This window comes from Ambystoma mexicanum, chromosome 4p (genome assembly GCF_040938575.1).
Source record: "Ambystoma mexicanum isolate Mex_15411 chromosome 4p, UKY_AmexF1_1, whole genome shotgun sequence".
Taxonomy (NCBI): Eukaryota; Metazoa; Chordata; class Amphibia; order Caudata; family Ambystomatidae; genus Ambystoma; species Ambystoma mexicanum.
Window position 1 is genome coordinate 96,257,310 of NC_090927.1, and position 20,375 is coordinate 96,277,684.

Sequence of the window (20,375 nt, forward strand, 5' to 3'; positions counted from 1 at the left end):
GAATGTGGCAGAGGAACGGTGGTCTCGGTCCGCAGTTTCATGTCACTGCTGGGGTCCATGGCATCTTGCATACCCCTTATCCTGAACTGTCTTGTTCATGCGACCGATAAAGGAATTTCTCGCAGACAGGTCGTCACAAAGTTGGAAACCAAAATGCCAGGGAGAGGAACACCAGATTGTGTGCGTTGCTTTTTTTTTTTTTATTGTTGCATGAATAGTTTACATAAAACCTTATACAACATAAAGTACATTCCAAACAAATAGCAAAGTATATTTCATTTTATGAACAGACATTTTTTTTTAACACATTTATCAGCTTTTAAAATCATTCCCAGCCATAAAATCAATATTCCATATGTTTTATATACAAATTACATTTCATATATCATTTCATATACCATTGGATCTATCTAGTCTCTACTCGTTGGATTCATTATTTTTAGCTTCCAGTTCCTCCTGAATATTAAGAAGGAGTGAATTCAATGCGAGGATTAGGGAGATATTTGCACCCCACATGCAGCGACTCCAGAACAGATTCTTCGACATTTCCCAGTCCCCCTCAAATCTATCTATCAGGAAGAAAGATCTTTTATTCCCCAAACGGGTGCATGTCAGGAGAAGGTGCCTAAGAGTTTCTGTCATGTCGGTCGCTCCACAAAATCGACATGCAAGATTTTTAAAATTATCCTTTGATCCTTTTTCTATATGGTTCCAATGGTAAATTCTTTCTAGAGTGGGCATCTGATTTAGTCTGAAACGCATAAATGTATTTCTCGCCTTCTGGCAAGGAAATCTTTGAATATATAGAGGAATTGATTCCCTTGCATGAAAAAATTTAGCGTACTCTTTGTAGGTAACATGGGATTCAATATCATTTACTGTGTCTACCCAGTCTGACCTAAATAAAGATTTTTTGACTAGTCCCGGTCGTTGAATCAGATCGTCTAAGCAAAGTCCCAGCGATTCCAACAACAAGAGCATTCTATCGCTAAAACTCTTAATAGATAGTACCGTCCCTGTTTTGACAACCTTATTCAACAATTCATATAAAGTATTTATCGGAGGATCATATATTTTTCTAAGAGAGGAGAGTTGCCTCCACAAGTATCTGGCTTTAAGTGATATGAGACATAACTCGTGCCGAATAATGGAATTGGGGATTGCCATAGAAAGGCCCATTGCTTCCTTCCACAATTTCCCCTGGATCACATTAAGGTATGAGCTCAAGTCTTTTGTACAAATATCCAAACCGTATAAAAGAACCGGTTCACATTTCGCAAGGTAGAATAGTCTAATAGGCAGAAGCGAAAATTTACAGACCTTTCCCCTCAGAAACTTCATCTGATTCTTTAGTTTAGCTGTTTTAATCCCAAGATTCAGTTTCCACATCTTTAAGCTAGATTGGTTGGAAAAATTATAACCTAGATAGGTTATGGCCTGAACCTGTTCCACCGAGTTATCTCCCATCTTCCAGATACAAGGTTTGGCATCTCTTTTCCTAGAAATTACAATCGTTTGGGATTTCGAAGCGTTGGGGGAGAGATTATTCGCCAGAGCATATTGATAAAAAATATCCATCTTTCTGCGAAGGCCTCTCGGGGTACGATCAAAGAGGATAAAGTCATCTGCGAAGGCCATCCACTCGATAGCCAAGCTACCCAACCTGACCGGAATAATAGAAGGGCCCTGCCACAGGTCCTCCACATTGCTGACGTACAGGTTAAAGAGCGTGGGTGCAAGGGGGCAGCCCTGTTTGACCCCAACCTCAGTAACAACTGCCTCGGAAAGGGAGCCTTCTTGAGATAAGCGTACCCTAACAGTTGTATTCCTGTGTAAAAGAGCCAAGATTTGGACAATCTTGCGTGGAACGTTCATAGCTAACATTTTTGTCCACAATCTAGCTCTAATGACCCCATCGAAGGCATTAGCGAGGTCCAGGGAAGCCATGTATACATCTCCCATTTTAGTTTGGTGGACTGTATCCCTTAGATGAGCCAAAATCATCCCATTTAGGTCGGTTCCCAAGCCCTCTCTGAAGCCAACCTGGAATTTACTATAGCAGGCCTTCCCTCTAATAACCTTATTAAGGTCCCTCAAGAGCAAAATGCCAAAGACTTTGCTCGCTGCATCTAACAGTGCAATAGGCCTGTAGTTCTGTGGATTTAGGACATCCCTTTTTTGTAGATTGGAATTATAATGCTCTGCGACCAGGTTTTAGGGATAGAGTGATATGTAAATACATCATCAAATATGGGTTTGAGTAACTTAGCCCACATTTCTGGGGCCGCCTTTATAACAAAGGGGGGAATACCATCGGGGCCCGGTGCTCTAGAAGGTTTGAGCTTGTTAATGGCCCATTTGATATCTTCTATATCCCACAAACACTCACTTACAACCGGAGGGCCCAAGTTCACATCCTGTTCCCTAGCGAGATTAGCGGGTAGAGCGAACTTTGCTTTATAAAAGAGAGTCCACAGATCCGCTTGAATGGGGCAATCTAATTTGTCTTTAGAGGGCGTTAGTAAGGAGTTGATGGTAGACCAAAATTTAACCTCTCTGCCCTTGCATAGATTATACATCATCAGTTGATGTGTTTCTTGATAGTGATCCATTCTAAGAGACTTGATAAAGTTTTTATAGTTCTGAATTATTTTTTTCTTTTTCAGCTTAAATTCCTCGAGAGGAATAGATACTTTTTTCAAGGCTTTAATTTCCCTATATTTAGTATGCTTGGCTTTTTGAATTCTGGGATCAGCCACCCGCACCCTCGGTGTCGGCACCCCCAGATCTCTGGCCCTACTAATTTTATAAACACATGACAAAATAATATTATAGTAGGAACCTCCCAACTCAATGTCATCCCCCTGATACTTTGAAGCTGCACCTGTGACAAATTTTCCAACACCATGGTATTAAATTTCTTAATTATTTTCTTATTCCAAATAACTCTTCTCCCATTGTTTCCCACCTCTAAACCTTGCAACATGGGGTTGATAGACATACTCCTGTCGGGGATGAAGAGAGAAAAACATAAGGGAACGTGGTCGCTGAACTCGACCTCCATATGTGATAGTTTTCCACAAGCTTGCTTCCAGCCATTAGATACATAGAAGAAATCAATTCTAGAGCTCTTACTTCCTCTTTTCCAAGTATGTTTAGGAAGATCCCAATCTAAGGCGTGGTCTAAAAGACCCAAATCCCAGTTATCTAAGTAGTTATCCCACCTTATAACTCTTTTTGTCGTCGTACTAAGAAGTCTAGGTAATACCCCTCTTTCATTAAGCACCGAACCATCGGCACAAGCTGAGTTGAAATCTCCTCCCAAAATAATGCGATTTTCTAACCCTTTCTCAAACCAATTTCCCAAGATTATATCTAGAGAGTCCTCCACTTCCTCAATGTCTACTTTTAGCGGATTCCAGTAGAGGTTCAAAAGGAGAATCGGCTCTAGATTATTCTCCCTAGATAGCATAAGAGCCAGAAGCCAGTTACTCCTAAATATCACCTCACCTACGAACCCCAAATTACGATCGATGGCAATAACCAGGCCTCCGCTGGGTCTGCCCAGCTGACCCCTGGTAGCTACTGAAGAAAAAGTGTAGAAACCGTCTATGTGCATGTCTGAAAGCATCATAGTTTCCTGTAAGAAATAGATACGGGGGCGTACATAATTTTCCCTTTTATTCAGAAACGGGTTGAGATTGATTCCCCCACAAGAGTTCCAAGAGATCACCTCAATCTCTATATAGTTAGGAACACCTCTTGTCTTGTCTAAATGTTTCCAGGGTTTTGAGTGCCGGTTGTAACCATGACCAATCCTGATTATTATTCAGGAGGCTTGAAATCAATGCCAACCCTGGGCCCAAGTTTTCTAATTTATTATTATCAAGTTGAATAATTTGTTTGATTTGACTGTTATTCGGTTCCTGATATTCAAGAAAATTATTGGCCTCTTTCTTATCTGCTAATGAGAGTAGATCATAGCCCAAAGAATTAAGATTTTTTTCTTGGGCACGCACCATATCTGCCACCATTTCCGAATGTGTGCGTTGCTTTTAAGCTGGCCAAGAGCTCCAGGAAGATCCTCCGGACTCCCAGGAAGCAGGACTGACCGAGCCTGAGCACCCTCAAGAGTGTGGGACCCCAGGAGCAAGAATAGCCCATCTTGACAGCCAGGAACCGCAGTGTTGCTATTTACGGTAGACGCGAGGAGCTGATACACCGAACAGCCACTTGTTGGAAGATTGCTGCTTGCGAGCGGTGAACGTCCCATTGCAGTGCAGGAGTCCCCAGAAGTCCTCCCTCTTGTCCTCACGACTGAGGCCCAGGAACAGTGAAATCTGCAGAGCTGCTCAGGAACAGAAGTCATCTGCTGCACTTTTTCTTCAATACAAAAAGATACTGTAAAAGTCTAAGAGAACTTACCTCTTGCTGTATAGTTGCTTGCATCTTCTACTACTCACAAGTCGAACAGCTTGTGGCCCTACATTGATTTTTCTTTTTCTTCAAAGACTTCTGAAACATTGTGCAAAGACTTTTCTACTTACATTCAAAGAAGTGCTTCTGCTCAAATAGACTTTTGCCCATTGACTTTTGCTTAGCCTATTCCACTGAGTGACTCTTATTTGGGGATCTGAAAGTAATTGCCTGCTTAAAGAATATTTATGGTCTCTTCTATGTTCTAATAACCTTTTCCTTTGACTTGCTCTAAATGATCCTAAATACAACATTGACATATTAATATCCCCCGAAACCTAGCTATTGGTCACCTGAGGGTGTAGGTTTTGTCTGTGGGCCATCCCAAAAGTGTACTACCTGATTTAGAGATATTAAGAGTGTGTATTTTGTGAAGTATATTTGAGTGTTACTGTTATATTGCTCCCTTCTGAAGAAAGCTTACTCTGACTGATAATTAATAATTGTTTATTCAAGAAACCTTGTGTTTAATTGAATACTTGTCACTGTGAATCTCTGTGGAACTCACCTTTAGCTCACATTGACCCCTTTTGAGAGGATCCTGGCTGCTCAACACGCTACCAACCTGTGTAGTATACGCTTATACCAAAGGTTGGGTTCCTATTGCTATGAGGTCAGGTTTGTTGTAGTGCACCCAAAGGGTACTGCATACAATCTTTCCTAACACCAAGAGGACAAGACTGGTGTGGTCTCCCACAGAGATACTGCGTCAAATCTTGCCTAACAATCTAGCCATTTGAATATTCTGGACTACTGCCAGCATTCTGTAGGAGATTATAAAACATTCTTCACAGAATGCTCTCTAGGCGAACAGTGTTGAACGAATGTATTCTTCTTTACAGTCTGGTTTGCTCGATTTTAACGCACATTTTTTTTTTCTGTTTCTGATTCAGGGTTGCCCTAGCATCTTCACCTCTGTTCTAGGGTACTTGTACCATATGAAGAAGTGCGGGAAGGAGGAGTCCGAACTTGAGCAGATGGCAGTCAAATGCCATCATTGTGGAAAGGCGTACCAGTCCCGAGCGGGCCTTATGTATCACCTAAAAGCGGCGCACAGACCAGTGAGTAGACACCTGGTTCATGGGCACTTGGGCACGCTTACGATTGGGCCGTCTTCTGGTGCAAGTTTAAGTTTTATGACGGTGGCCCTATTCACAGAAATTCGCAGAAAGCCTAGGCCCGGAGGATAGCTCAGGGGCAATGAGTTTGTCTTGGAAGCAAGACAATGCAGAGCAACACAGGTTTGAATCCCGGTCTCGCAATTTGAAACTGGTCTCTGGTATGAAACAGAATTATAAGAGAACCATTATAATTATAATTACTTTCCCCATGGACACTAGGGTTCAAAGGTAGGATTTAATATTGATGGACTCAATGAATTCTATGTAATTTCAGCAAAGTCAAGGCTTTCTTATAATTTTTGATTCAATGATGTCAAGCTTGATTGTTTGGGGGTCTATACTATTCTTGAGCGGACTATATAGTGAAATAACGGAAGCAGGTAGATTCTCTTTTGTGGGTCACCACCAGTGCTGGAGCAGAGTGGTTTATAGGTGTGTGAGTCAGATCCATCTTTTAAAATAATAGCGTCATTATAAGGTATGGTTTTGAAGTATTTTGAAGGGCAATCAAACTGCTAACCATGTGCACGTCCATCCTTTCACTGCCTATTCCAGACTTATTTTCAACCATGTCCTTACATTGAGAGCTTTACGAAATACTCTTTCGGCCTGTCCCCTTTCCTCTATACTAGTAGGATATACCATTGGGGCGTTCAAATGATTTGCACCGGAATGTTTTCTTATAAGCACCCACACAGCCACAGTGCATTTGTGGCGAGTGTCGCAGCAAGCTTTGCCCCACACACATGCCATCCGGCTGCTCAGAGGGTCTTGGCTTTACCTTGACTGGGCCGCAAATTGTTAGGGATAATTTTCATTTCTGTGCCAATTCCCTTGAACCTTAGAGACTGAGGACTTTTTAATGTTTACTCCTGAGTGAGCGAGACCTTTTTTTCACTCATGTGTTTTCCTGATTATGATTGATTATGATTTTCTGTGTTGCTTACTGTTTTATGGAATCTGGTAAACTCCATAGACATCTGTGTTTGCATTGTGACACACATCACCTTTTGTGCACTGCCACTGAGAAGTCCCTTGGACTTCTGGTAATGTTTAACTACATTTTCTTGGGTGAACTACTGTTCCCAAGAATCGTAAGATGACAACTTATTATCTTTACTTTATGGGTCCAGCACACACCACTCTATGTGGAGTGCTGGGGGTTACATAGTAATTCCTTTAACCCATTTCTCATGTACCATTTTGTTATACTAACTCATTTGAATGGCTGATGGCAGTGGTTTCGTTTTTACTACCAAGTGACACGTATCTTCAGGCTGATACCTCATCTGCAGTGCTGCACCCAAAGATTAAAATTTTCTCAAAATGGCCCGGGCTTCTTTTTTGCCATTTCTTTTTAGTTAGATTCTTCTGGGCTTTTACTCTGTTTGCTTCAGGTTTGAGTCCTTTGCGCATTTTGCCTTTGGCGGGCTTCAGCCCTGAAGCCCGCCCAGGCTCCATTGTGTCTGGAAAGGCAGGAAGTGAGGGACGGTCCCGAAATGTCACTGTCCTTTGTCTTTAGGTGTGCCTGAGTGAAACCAGTTCCAATTGGCCAGCTGGCTGTCCTGGAGGACAGCCACCCTGCTGTGTGATTGACAGCATAGGGTTGTGAATGAATGGGAACTTGTGTAAAAAGCATGTTTGTTAGGGAGAATTCTCAGAAATGTGTTTATTTCCCTTCGCCTTAGAAACCACCCACCAGCAACTTTGCTGGATTTTGAGTACTTGTTTTTTCCCTGGAGAGAGTGTGAGCCTTTTTCCCCCCTCTCTGGTATTTTGATGTGTGTTTTACTCTTGTGTTCTTTGGTTATGGAGTTTTAGATAGGCATAATCTTTTTATTGTGTCACACAGCACATTTAGTGCAGTGGCACAGGGGTGTCCTTTGGACTCCCCAAGGTTTAAATACCTTCTCTGAGACCGACTACTGTCTCCCAGAGAATGTAAAGTTAAATTGACTTTACTGGTCTTTTTAAATTCATAGACTCAGCACACACTATCTTCCTTATAGAGTGCCGGAGGGGTTGCCTAGCATCCCCTATGTCTGAACACTCATGTAACTGTCAAATGTTTCCCTTTCCTATTGAAATGGATGATGGCAGTGGTTTTATAACGAACTACCATTATTTTTCCCGACCGCGAACACCGGTAGCTAAAAATCGGGTGAGCCATGTTTTCCTATTTGGTGCCCAAGACCCCTCTGTAAAAACAGACTCCGGTCATCTTTTTTCGCTGTTTCTTTGTGGAAAGGTCCTTCTTGGGTTTAACTCTGTGAGCCAACCCCGGTTTTGTCCCTTTTTTGTGAGCCTTTGGCGGGCTTCAAGACTAAAGTCCGCCCATAGCGCCCGAGTGTCTGGGGTGGGCAGGAAGTGAGGGAGGTGCCCGAAACTCCCTGTTCTTAGTCTCCTAGGAGACCCAAATGCACTCTGGCGTGATTGGCTCGCTGACTGTCCGGCAAGGACAGCCACCCTGCTGGGTGAATGGCAGCTTGGCTGGAATTAATGGGTGAAAACTGTTTAAAAGACGAGTCTCCAGGACTGGAAAGCAGAGTCGACCACTGGAATGAAAGAACCGAAGACGAGCTGAAGGAAGACGACTGCTGCAATTCCTTGACCGTTGGTTTGCCCGGTGAAGCCCTGCTGCAGGTCCGAATTGCCTGAAACTCCCTCAACAGAGAAGCTCCTTCAAGGACAGCTTCTTCCTTTGAGTTGGTGGGACCAATCAACTCAGCAAACGCCTGGATACCATTCTTGGAGCTGGTTAAGGTTAACCAGGGGGAAGGATACCAGTTTGTGTTTGGAAGCCACAGCTACTTGAGCTGAAGTGACGCCATTTTGTATGCTCTGGCGTCGATCCTGTGCCATGCAGGAGTCTCCCAACGTCCTCCCTCTTGTCCGCACGACTGAGGCTCAGGAACAGCGAGACCTGCTGGTCCTGCCAGGAACCAGCGCCTTCAGCTGCATCTTTTTGCTCCACTTTAAGGTACTGTGCCATTTGGTTGAGAGATCCTAACTCTTGTGGTGGAAGTTCGTGAAACTTTCCCAACTCACAGGTCTAATCGGCTTGTGACCCAGCATATTTTTCTTTATCGTAAAAACTACTTCTAAAGACTTTCACAAAGACTTCTCCATTTTGCACCAGAACTGTGCTGTCCTATCCAAGAACACTAGACTATTGACTTTGGCCTGGCCTATTGAATCGACCTGAGCCTCCTGGTACACTGAACCTTTGCATTATCTAAAAGAAGTGTCTTTCTAACCCTTTGTACAAACCTATGCTTTTTATTCCTATTTAAAGGTACTGAAGTGCCATTTGGCTTCTTTTACAGGGGAACGCAAACTGTCTTTATAACTGATACTGTAGCATATTGGTGTTTAATATTGAGTTGATTTCTACTAGTGAAAGTTTTCTAAATGACTGTGTAAATAAATGCTTAAGTAATTTTACCAAGAAACCTTGACTGGAAGTGTCTACTTGAACCACTGTGATTGTGCTACTTCTATGTAACTTCTGCTACTGCTCACATTCCCTCTTGAGATAAGCCTAGCTGCTCAGCTCGCTACCAAAAGTGTGTGGTACAGACGTATACCAAAGGTTGGCTTTTGCTTACACCTGTAGTGCTAATTGTGTGTGGTGTTCCTAGAGGGTACTGCCTGCAATTCTGTCTAACAATGGTTTTTTGGACTAAGCGCCGAGTCGGCCACTGGAGGACAACATCTGAAGTAGAAGACGCCATTTAGCACCCTCCTGGACCGCAAAGTGCCCGGTGAAGCCATGCTGCTGTGCTGACCCCATTTTCGAATCGACAGGTAAGACCCGTAAAGGACAACATCCTCCCTTAGGCTGGTGGGACCAACTAGCCACGAGGCACTATTTTGGCACAAACCCCGACTTGCTGCAACTTGCCAAGGCTGCAGAAGCCCGATACCTGGGGTACTTCGACCACTTGTGAGTGCCTTGTCTTCCGAAGTCTAATCCGGCCAGATATTCGTGGGCATCCAGAGGACCCTACAGAAGCAAGAAATCTGCACCCAGAGTCCCCCTACCAGAGACTGGGACACAGGGATCAAGGTAATCCTAACCTGAGCTTTTTGTTCTTCTTATACACTGAGAAAAAGGCACCAAAACCACAAAGAGCTGCTGAATCGACAAATCCATTGCTGCTGAATCCCTCTCTCTCTCTTGAGTGCTGCCGCAGAAACCCACCAAACGTCCTCCGTTTCGTCACCACGACCAAGGACCAGTAATAAGGGTCTACTGCATTGCATCGTGAAGGCAACCAGCTGGAACGTCGTCTTAATTTCAAAGGTACTGTGGAGTATTTTTTCCTTTTGCCATTTGGGGTGCATCCTATCTTTGGGAGTACCATTTAACCCTACACTAAGTTGACATCAACTTACCTGCATTGGCCTTACAGCTTGTACTTTCTAAAGGTGACTCCTCTTGAGTTGCTGTGATTTCTCTTTTGAACACTGACTATTTAAGAACATATTTCTAAGAAGAAGAGCATCAGAACTTTAACTTTGCCCATTGACTTTGGCTATCCTTGCTCTCTAAAGGCCTGCTTCTGAACCTACTGGCTTTGGCAGTGCGTGTTCCCTCACAGGTTTTAAATGTTGAACACTTTAATGCTGGGATAATTGACTGCCTGCCTGCATCCCTTTTGGAGAATTTATTTATTTTGTTGCTTATATAGCGCCACAAGCCGGAAGGCATCTGGCCGCTTTTTCTTACAGATAAAGTTAGTTGTTTCCGAGGTTACACAAATACAACCTTACTCAAGGTTACAAAAATACAACATTTCTAAACAATAATAGATACAATTTGTTGTGGGGTGATCAATTAGTTACATAATTACATCGAAAAGTGCCCAAAGGACTTATGAAGGTTTAAACTATACACTGACATGTGTGAGGTAAATTAGTTATCCAGGCTTTGTGTAAAGAGGTAGGTTTTTAATTGTTTGTGGAAGATCCAAAAGGTTTCTTGTGCTCTGAGTTGGACAGGCATGGTGTTCCTTTGCTTGCTAGCATTGGTGGGAAATCTACTGCGACCCGTTTTCTGTGCTTGAATCTCGGTGTGGTGAGAAGGTGCATGTAGGCTGCTCTTGTAGGTCTAACAGCATGAAGTGTTGATATTTTCTACAGGTATGAAGGGGCCGCCCAGTGGAGACATTTGTGTGTTTGGGTGATTGATTTGAACATGAACCGTTCTTGAACCTGGAGCCAGTGTAGATTGTCTAGTTGACGATGTTAGGCAAAGTTTGAATGCAGTACCCTCTGGGAACACTACAAGCAACTATGACTACAGGTATAGGCAACCCAATCTTTGGTTTAAGCTTGTACTACACAGTTTTGGAAGCATGTTGAGCAGGCAGGCTTATCTCAAGAGGGGAAATGTGAGCTGTAGTGAAGTTGCACAAAGAGCCAGGCTTAGCTCAAGAGGGAATGCGAGTAGTAAGAGAGGTTACACAGAGTTCTTACAGTCAGTGGTTCAAGTAGACCCTTACACTCAAGGTTTCTTGGTAAAACACTTAATAATTTATTACACAGTCATTTAGAAAACATTCACTAGAAGGAGGCTATTTTATATCATACACAAATACACTTCACTACCAAACCAATACGTTTCTACGTAAATTAGGCAGTCACTTTAAATAGGAGGACAAAGGCACAAGTTAGCAGAATAGATCACAAATACGTTCTTAGGCAGTGCAAATAGTTTTAGTTCAGTAGAGGGCTCGAAGCAGTTAATAGGCCTAGGCCAAAGTCAATGGACTAGTGTCTTGGATAGGAAAGAGCAGTTCTTGAAGTAAACGGTAAAGTCTTTGCCAAAGTTCTCAGAAGTAGTTTGTACGAAAAAGAATCATGTTGGGTCACAAGCTGATTAGGCCTGTAAGTTGGGAAAGTTCCACAAACTTTCACTGCAAGAAGTAAATTCTATCAATCGGGTTGGCACAGTACTTTAAAATGAAGAACAAGATACAGCAGAACACGTTGGTTCCTGGCAGTTCCTGCAGATCTCACTGTTCCTGAGCCTCAGTCGTGGGGACAAGAGGGAGGACGTTGGGGGACTTCTGTACTGCACAGGATCGTCAAACAACGCGGACAAAATGGAGTAACTTCAGTTCCAGTAGCTGTAATCCAAGCACACAAGCTGGTGTCCCTCACCCTGGTTAATCCTAACCAGCTTCGAGAATGGTATCCAGGTGACTTACGAATTGATTGGTCCCGCCAACTCAAAGGAAGAAGTTGTCCTTGAAGGGGCTTCTCTGTCAGATGAACTTGGCAATTCGGACCTGCAGCAGGGCTTCACCAAGCAAACCAACGGTCCAGGAGTTGCAGCAGCTGCCCTCTTCCAGCCCGTCTTCGGTTCTTTAATTCCAGTGGTCGACTCTGCTTTCCAGTCCAAGAGACTTGCCTTTTAAACAGTTTTCTCCCTTTCATTCCAGCCTATCTGCCACTCACCCAGCAGGGTGGTTGTCCTTGCCGGACAGTCAGCCAGCCAATCATGCCAGAGTGCCTTTTGGTCTTCTAGGAGACTAAGCACAGGGAGTTTCGGGCACTTCCCTCACTTCCTGCCCACCCCAGACACTCTGGCACCAGAGGCGGTCTTCAGTCCTGAAGCCTGCCAAAGGTGAAGGAACAAAGAGACCAAACCTGGTTTTGACGTGCAGAGACAAACTCAAGAAGTACCTTTCCCAAAACGAAATGGCAAAAAACGAAGACCGGGACCTGTTTAAACAAAGGGGGCTCAGACGCCATCTTGAAAAACAAGGTTCCTGCGATTTAATGCTACTGGTGTTCGCGGTCGGGAAAAATCATGGTGCATCGTTGTAAAACCACTGCCACCAGCCATTTAGAGAAGAAAGGGTAGCATTGGACTGCTACAGGGGATACTAGGTAACCCCTCCAGCACTCTATAGTAAGATAGGATGTGCTGGTTCTAGGAATTTGAAAAGACTAGTAAAGTCAATTTCCCTCTACTTTCTATGAGAAACAGTAGTTTATCCCAGAGAAGGTATAAACCTTGGGAAAGCCTGGAAAGGTTTCATTGTGTCACTGCACTGAGGGTGCTGTGTGACACACATGAAAAGATGATGCCTATGGAGTTGTCTAAAACTCCATGACCAAAGAAAACATAAGAGTAAAACACATTCAAAATACATGAGAGGCTCACACTCTCTCCAGGAAAAAAATCCAAGTACTCAAAATCCAGCAAAGTTGCTGGGGGTCTCTAAGGTGAGGGGAATTAGCAGACAGCACCGAGAGTAACACCATTAACTTTCACACATCGTACTGGACATGTCCCGCTAATTGGGTCAGGCAAAGTCAGGCATTTGATTATAAATGCATACACCTGATACCAATTGTCTCTCCTCACATAAATAAATGGCGGAACACAAGTACGAGCAGAACTTCCGTGACGAAGGCACCCCACTGGAGCAGAGCAATGGACCAAGTGACGAGAGCAGCAGGGTCGAAAACCCCTAGAGTTCCCTACTGGAGGTTGTTGCCTCCGACAGACTGCAAAAGACAAGTGTAGAAGGGCAGATCCCACATCAGAAGTGTGCATTGTTTTTCAAGGACGCCAGCAACCCTCCCGGGTGAACGGCAGAGTTGGGGAGGCAATGCCAAGCCTGTGGTACTAACTTTGGCTTGTGAATTGGAAATTGTAGAAATAAGAAAGCAACTCTCAAAGCCGGTGAGTTGGCAAGCGACCTGGGATACCAGTGTGTGTTAAAGTTTGAAGTAGCAAAATTATATCTCAAGTGAAGGCTGCACGCGTGTGATATAGGATTTTTAAAACATTTTTATTTGTATTTGGTTTAGTTAAATCTTAACAAAACAGCAAGAAACCTATAATAAAATCCAAGAACAAAACAAACTAGAACCAATCCAACATCAACATTAATAATCATATTGTTAAAAACTAAATAAACAGTACAGGCACACTTTGCCTCGTATCCCTACATAGAAAAAAGTCTTTTAAGGAATTAAAAACAAGTAAAAAACATATATCTGATTCTTATAACATGTTCCATACAGAGTAAAATTTTAAAAATAGGAAAAGGAAATAAGAACAATGTATAGCAGTAGATACATACTACAGATTCAAGCTTTTAATAAAACCTGATAGTGCTGAACCCTCTTGGATGGTGTGGATATTAAGTCACCGTTTCCATGCCCACTCTTCATGATACAGAATAGAATTCACATTAAGGGGCTCCAAAAATGTCACCCTCAATGGCTGTAGAGGCACACACTCCATAACCAAATGTTTTAGAGTCTCCAAATTGGACGAGCAGAACCTACAGCTGGCTTTGCCCAACGGGATTAGCAATCTCCTTATTAAAATTTCCCCAGTAGGTAAGACATTCCATTGGGCCCTAAGAATAGTGCCTCTGTAAGATCTATCTGGGAATTGAAGAATAACCCTTGGGGAAAACCTTGGGTTCTGTGTTCAAGATTCAAGTGGAGTAAGGAGGGATATGAATGAAAGTCATCGATTGTCTGAGACTAATCCGGTTCGAATAAGGCTTGTTTAACATTCATGGGGTTTGAGATCAAGATCTCCACGAATGTTCCAATCTCATTGAGGATGGCTTCTGATCTATCCTTCAAAGAGATCAGCGCCCGTGATAAATCTAGGTTTCTACCCAACAGATGGTACAGCGTATTTGGCATTGCATTTTTAATTTTTGAGTACAGAGATAGACAAGCCCACTGTACCCGTGCCCACATCGAGACTATCCCCAATTCAAACCTGATTGCAGAAATAGGGATAGCATTCGAGAAGCCCAAAATTCTTCTCCGAATGTGGCCCTCTGATCGGTTCAATATTCCTCTTACTTTCTCAAACTGTAATTCCCGGCCATAGCTTAATTTAGGAATAATGTTGCTTTCAAAGATCATCAAAGATGGTTTCAGGGAACATTTCCCAAACCTTCTGTCGATCTTAACCAGATGAGCCTCCAATAATTTAGCCTTATGTGTAATGGGCTCAGTAATTACCTTAGAACCATGATAGGCTAAAAGGTTGAATCCCAGTCCCACCTGACTTACCAATAAACCCTGAGGTCTTTGCCCTAACTTTCCTGAAGGATAGAATTTTAGTTTTATCAGGATTGATTATTAGACCACTGGCTTTAGCATATACTTCGAAATTTGTAAGAGACCTTAGTGTGATCATAAATCAACAGGTCGTCTGCGTATGCAAGCCAAGTAATTTTTTCCGTGCCAATTTTAGGAGCAAGGAGTCCTTCCTTCATTAGCGAGAGTGCGACGTGGGAGAAATATTGGTTAAAGAGCCAAAGGGCTAGTGTACAGCCCTGTCTAACCCTCTGATAGGATAGAATTCAAATGGATTATGTCCTCCAATGTATTCCACATTTTTGACATGTAATGTCCACAGCTGTGCACTTTGGAAACTTTTTCAGCAGAGGGCGCTCTGCGTAGATGACGTCGGGTCGATGTCCCTCGAAGGCCTCCGTCGAGGGGGCGACGTCACAGGATGTTATAAATGGGACACACGGCGCCCGTAGCCTCAGTTCTGTTTTTTCCGCGAACGTGTTAACTTTGTGAGACTCGGCATGCCTCGTGTGTTCATCGTCATGATTTCATTCTCTTCGACCCCTCTGACTCCGCAGTCTGGTTTCAAGACCTGCCGGGACTGCAAGTTGAAAATGTCACTCACCGACCCCCACCGCATTTGTTTGTGATGCCTGGGCGAGCCGCGCAACACTGACGATTGCTCGAAATGCCAGTCACTGACTGCCAAGGCCTTGTGGGAGCGGAAGGGGAAGCTCCAGGTAGGTAGGGGCTTTAAGTCTGTTAAGTCCCGATCTTCCAAGTCCAAGGGGGTTTCCACCGACGACTCGATCAGTGACTCTCCGCGTCGGATGGAGTCCCGGGGATCTCGGTCCCAGGATGGTTCCCGCCACACGTCTTCCTTGTCCCGACACTCTAGGAAGCGCCATCTCCTTCCCCGTCCTCCTCGGAGGAGGGTGCATCGAGGAAGGTTACGTGCCTAACAAAGTCCTCGACTCCGGAGGAATGGGCAGCGTTTAAAAAATCTGTTAGCCATTTTTCAATTGCAGTGAACGGGTCCGGTGGCGCCTTCTGTCGAAGCCGGCCAGGATCGGTCTCGTACCGTGTCTCGCATGCCTTCGGGCTCGGGTCCATGTCGTGACTCGCATCGGGAGCCTTCGAGGTCCTGTACGGACAAGGATGCGAAAAGTCGCCAGAGACGTGTCTCTAGGTCTCGGTCCTTGTCTCCAGCGTCACCGCTGCAACCTATTGAGGGCTTGGGGCCGGCGTCGGCACCTTCGTCGACGCCGAAGCCTTCAGCGATCTCGAGGTTGTCTACGCTCTCTGCGTCGAAGCCTTCTGCATTATCGCCGCCTTCAGGAATTTTTTCTCAAAATTTGCCTTTGGAGTACCCGATATCGTGGATCCTCCAAGGAAGGCTACGGGGAAGTCTGTGAGGCCAGTTTTGGACTGCAGGCCCTCTTCTGTCACCAGACCTGGGTTTCAACTCCCTCTGGCTGACATTTATGTAGAGGAGGAAAGGTCTGAGTTTGAGGACCCTGGTGAACTTGATGAGGCTCCACTTTTTTCTGGAGACAGTCAGTTGGAGGAGTTGAGACAGGCCTTCCATGATGCCTGTGTGTTGGACACTTCTCCGGAAGTGGAATTCGATAGGCCTGAGCCTGGGGCTCATGCAGAGTCTTCGTACAGGAGGCTCATGGCGAGGGTCTCAGAGTATCTGGGCTGGTCCAGTCCTCCCGAAGACTTTGTGAAGGATGATCTAACAGACATTTTAGATCAAGGTCCGTCCTCTGACTCTGTTTTGCCATTTCATCTTACCTTGCTGAAAAGGGTGGCAGCTGCTTGGCAGTCCCCGGAATCTCTTCCAGCTGTTAATAAGTCTTTGACCAAGAAATACCGCCCTTCCGTTATTTATCTACTCACCCCACTCCCGAGAGTTTGGTAGTTCAGGCGGCTACGGCCACCTCGAGGTAGGCGGCGTACCCTACCATCCCTCCGGATAGGGACAACAAGTGCTTCGACAGTTGGGCCCGGAAGGTATTTTCTGATGGGAGCATGGCCCTAAAATCGTCCAACTACACGTGTGCCTTGGCAAGGTTTACACACACTCTGTGGAATTGTTTCTTTAGCGGCTGAGCGTATACCGGAGGGGGAAGAAGGGGATGGGCTCCTTGCTGTCGTGCCGGACGCAAGGATGCCATGTGCGAATCCCTTTAGTCGGGTTTGGATACGGCCGACTGTGTTAGCCGATCCATGGCTGCGAGCACCGTTTTACGCAGATCTGCGTGGTTGCGGAAGTCGGGGTTTGCTCAGGATGTGCAGGCCCGTCTTCTGAACATGCCCTTTGATGGCGCACATTTGTTTGGCAGCAAGGCTGACGAGGGCCTTGAGAGGTTGCAGACCTCAAAAGCTGCGGCAAAATCTTTAAGCGCTGGGGTGCGTCAACCTCTGCCTTTTCGTCCTAGGGGACAGCAGTGGAGGTGATGTTCTTTTCGTTACTACTCCTCCTTTGGTAGAACAAGAGGGGCCGCCAGTCAAAGGGGCCAGAGAAAAAGTACCCTTGGTGGTCGGGGGAAATCGTGGTGCCAAAGCCTCTTTGCCTTCAGGCACTGCCGCAGCCGCTTCCAAACAGTCATGTCCCATGGTTCGCCGGTTGGGGGCAGACTGTCTCAGCATCTTGAAGAGTGGCGGGCCATTACTTCAGATGCGTGGGTTCTGGATACCATAGCCCACGGCTACTGCCTTCCCTTCCTTCAGCGGCCTCATGTCAATCCACCTGGGAAACTCTCTTTGAAGCTTCCGGATCCTCTCCTTGTGCAGAAGATCTTGTCCCTGCTAGAGAAAGGTGTTATCAAACTGGTGCCTGTAGCGGAGAGGAACAAGGGATGGTATTCCCCTTATTTTTTGATCCCAAAGCAAGACGGGGGATTGAGACCCATCATGGACTTGCGTTGGTTGAACAAACTTTTCAGGAAGGTTAAGTTCAAGATGGTCACTCTTTCTTGGTGTCTCTGGACCTCAAGGATGCTTACTTTCATGTGCCGATTCATCCCGCGCACCGAAAGTACCTGAGGTTTGCGGCTGGCGACTCGCACTTTCAGTTTCGGGTCTTGCTGTTCGGATTGACCTCCGCCCGAGGGTCTTCACCAAGCTAATGGTGGTAGTGGCAGCGTACCTCAGGCGAGGGGGGATTCACATCTACCCCTACCTGGACCACTGGCTGATCCGGGCACGCTCTCCCGAGCTAGTGCTGGATCATCTCAGTGTCACCTGTCGCGCCCCCCACAGGCTGGGCTTCTCCCTGAATTTCAAGAAGTCGCATCTGACACTTTCCCAACGGCTCCAGTACATCGGGAAGTGTTCGCCTTCCAAGGTAAGGGCTCATCACAATGGCAGATGGTGGACAAGTTTCAGCATGCCCAGAGTCTCCCGGCTTTCGAATTCTTAAGGTTTCTCGGCCTCATGGCATCCTGCATTTTTCTGGTGCCGAGGCCCGGCTGCGGATGAGATCCCTGCAGTGGGCTCTCAAGATGCAGTGGTCACAGTTCTCCGGCAAGATGTTGGATCCTTTTCAGATTCCATTCTCGGTCACCCAGGATCTTCTGTGGTGGGCCAACGAAGGGAACCTAATGAGGGGGGAACAGTTTTGGCAACCGTGGCCGGAGGTGACGGTAGTGACGGATGCTTCCCTCACAAGATGGGCCGCTCATGCCAACAACTTGACCGCAAGCAGTCGTTGGTCTTCGTCGGAGTCCAGACTCCACATCAATTTGTTAAGAGCTAGCCCTGAAGGCGTTTCTTCCCTCTTTACGGGGGGGGGGGGGGGGGGGGGAGAGTGTCCTGATCATGACAGACAACACAATGGCCATGCATTACATCAACAAGAAGGGGGGGGGTCACTTCCGTTGTGCAGAGAGGCAATGCAGCTCTGGTTCTGGGCCATCTAGCAGGACATTTCGATCTCAGCAGTTCATCTGGCCAGAGACAAAAATGCGTCGGCGGCGGACGCTCTGAGCAGGCAGAGCACGGTCTCCCACGAGTGGGAGTTGGCTCAGGAAGTCCTTCAGCAGCTCTTTGGTGAATCCTGAAAGTTGATCTCTTTGCCACCAGTGTCAACCGGAAGTGCGAGAGATTCTGCTCCAGGGAATTTCCTCCAAGAGGAGCCTTAGGAGACTCGTTTAGATGGATTGGTCATTCCCACGCTGTACGCGTTTCCTCCAGTCCCCGTCATTACTCAAGTGTTGCAGAGGTTACAGAGGTTCAGTTCCCACATGATCCTCATTGCTCCGGATTGGGTTGGAGAGCGTGGTACTCGGACCTTCTAGAAATGTCCATCTGCCCTCAATGCTGTCTTCCCTACCGAGAGGCTCTGCTCTTGTGCGTGGGGCGGGGGTGTGGGGGTGTCAGGTTCTCCATCCAGAGGTCAAGACTCTCAACCTTCACCGTTGGTATCTGAAAGGTTGAGGTATAAGGATTGGGACCTCCCGGATGACGTGATGGAGGTGTTGCTTTCGGCCAGGGGGGCTGCAACAAAATCCCTGTACCGTTGCTGTAAGTTCTGCGACTGGTGCAGAGATCACAATGTTGATCATTTTCAGTGCTCCATTCCTATTTTGTCTTTCTTACTTTCTTTGGCACACGGGGGTCTTCAAGTGGGGGTACCATTAAAGGTTACCTGGCGGCGCTGTCTATCTTTAAGCGCTTGTCTGAAGAATGTTCTTACTTTAAGATTCCTTCGATTTCTCAGTTTCTTAAAGGACTGACTAATGTATTCCCGCGATCCCCTTTCGAGGTGCCGGTTTTGGATTTGAATTTGGTTTTGAAATTTCTCATGGGTGCTCCGTTTGAAACTTTGCACTCTTGTCCTTTGAGATTACTGTCCTTCAAGACTGTGTTCTTGGTTGCGTTTACTTCCGCTCGCAGAGTGAGTGACTTGCAGGCACTTTCATCTAAGCCACCCTTTACTGTGTTTCACAAGAACAGGGTTGTACTGCGAGTACGTCCCTCTTTTCTACCTAAGCTAGTTTCTGAATATCATTTGAGTCAAAAGGTGGTTCTTCCATCTTTCTACCCTCCTCCTCATCCTGGTAAGGAAGAGGAGTGACTCTATCGGTTGGATCCTAGGAGAGCTCTAAGCTTTTACATGTCTAGGATGTCCAGGGTCATAGGGGGCGATCAACTCTTTGTAGGATATGCTGGACACCGATTGGGCCAGGCTGTTACCAAACAGACCATGTCCAGGTGGATTATCCTCACCATTACAGAGTGTTATCAATTGGCAGGTAAGGACCCTCCTGAACGGTTGAAAGCTCATTCCACTAGGGGCGTGGCTACTTCCACCGCCCTCCAGCGAGGTGTTCCTATTAGGAATATTAGTGATGCCGCTACATGGGCTTCCATCCACACCTCTGTTAAACATTATTCCCTGGATACGATCCATGGTCAGGATATAGGAAGGCGGTTCTTTATTCTGCAATCTAATTGGGTATTCTAAATTCTTTTCCCCTCCTCCATTTGCTGGTACTGCTTTGGGAGTCTGTCAAAGATGTGGAATACGTTGGAGGACACAATCCATTGAAGAACAAGTTACTTACTAACTGTTAACTTTCTTTCGACTGGATGCTCCTCCAACGTATTCCACATCACCCTCCCAGCCTGCTCCTCAGGAGAATTTCCTATGCGAGGCTATAACTAGGGGGTTGTCCTTCCCTCTGTGATTCAAAGGAATGC

General features: G+C 45.6%; 1 protein-coding gene across 3 annotated transcripts in view; it reads left to right on the forward strand.

Moving 5' to 3' along the window:
• The window catches only part of ZNF512 (zinc finger protein 512), a 337,392-nt gene that overhangs the window by 186,833 nt on the left and 130,184 nt on the right, over positions 1-20,375 (forward strand). For all 3 annotated transcript variants that reach the window (XM_069605439.1, XM_069605440.1, XM_069605441.1), the window contains one exon: positions 5,370-5,537. In XM_069605439.1, the coding sequence (XP_069461540.1) occupies positions 5,370-5,537 (168 nt within the window). The remainder of the gene's footprint in view (positions 1-5,369; positions 5,538-20,375) is intronic.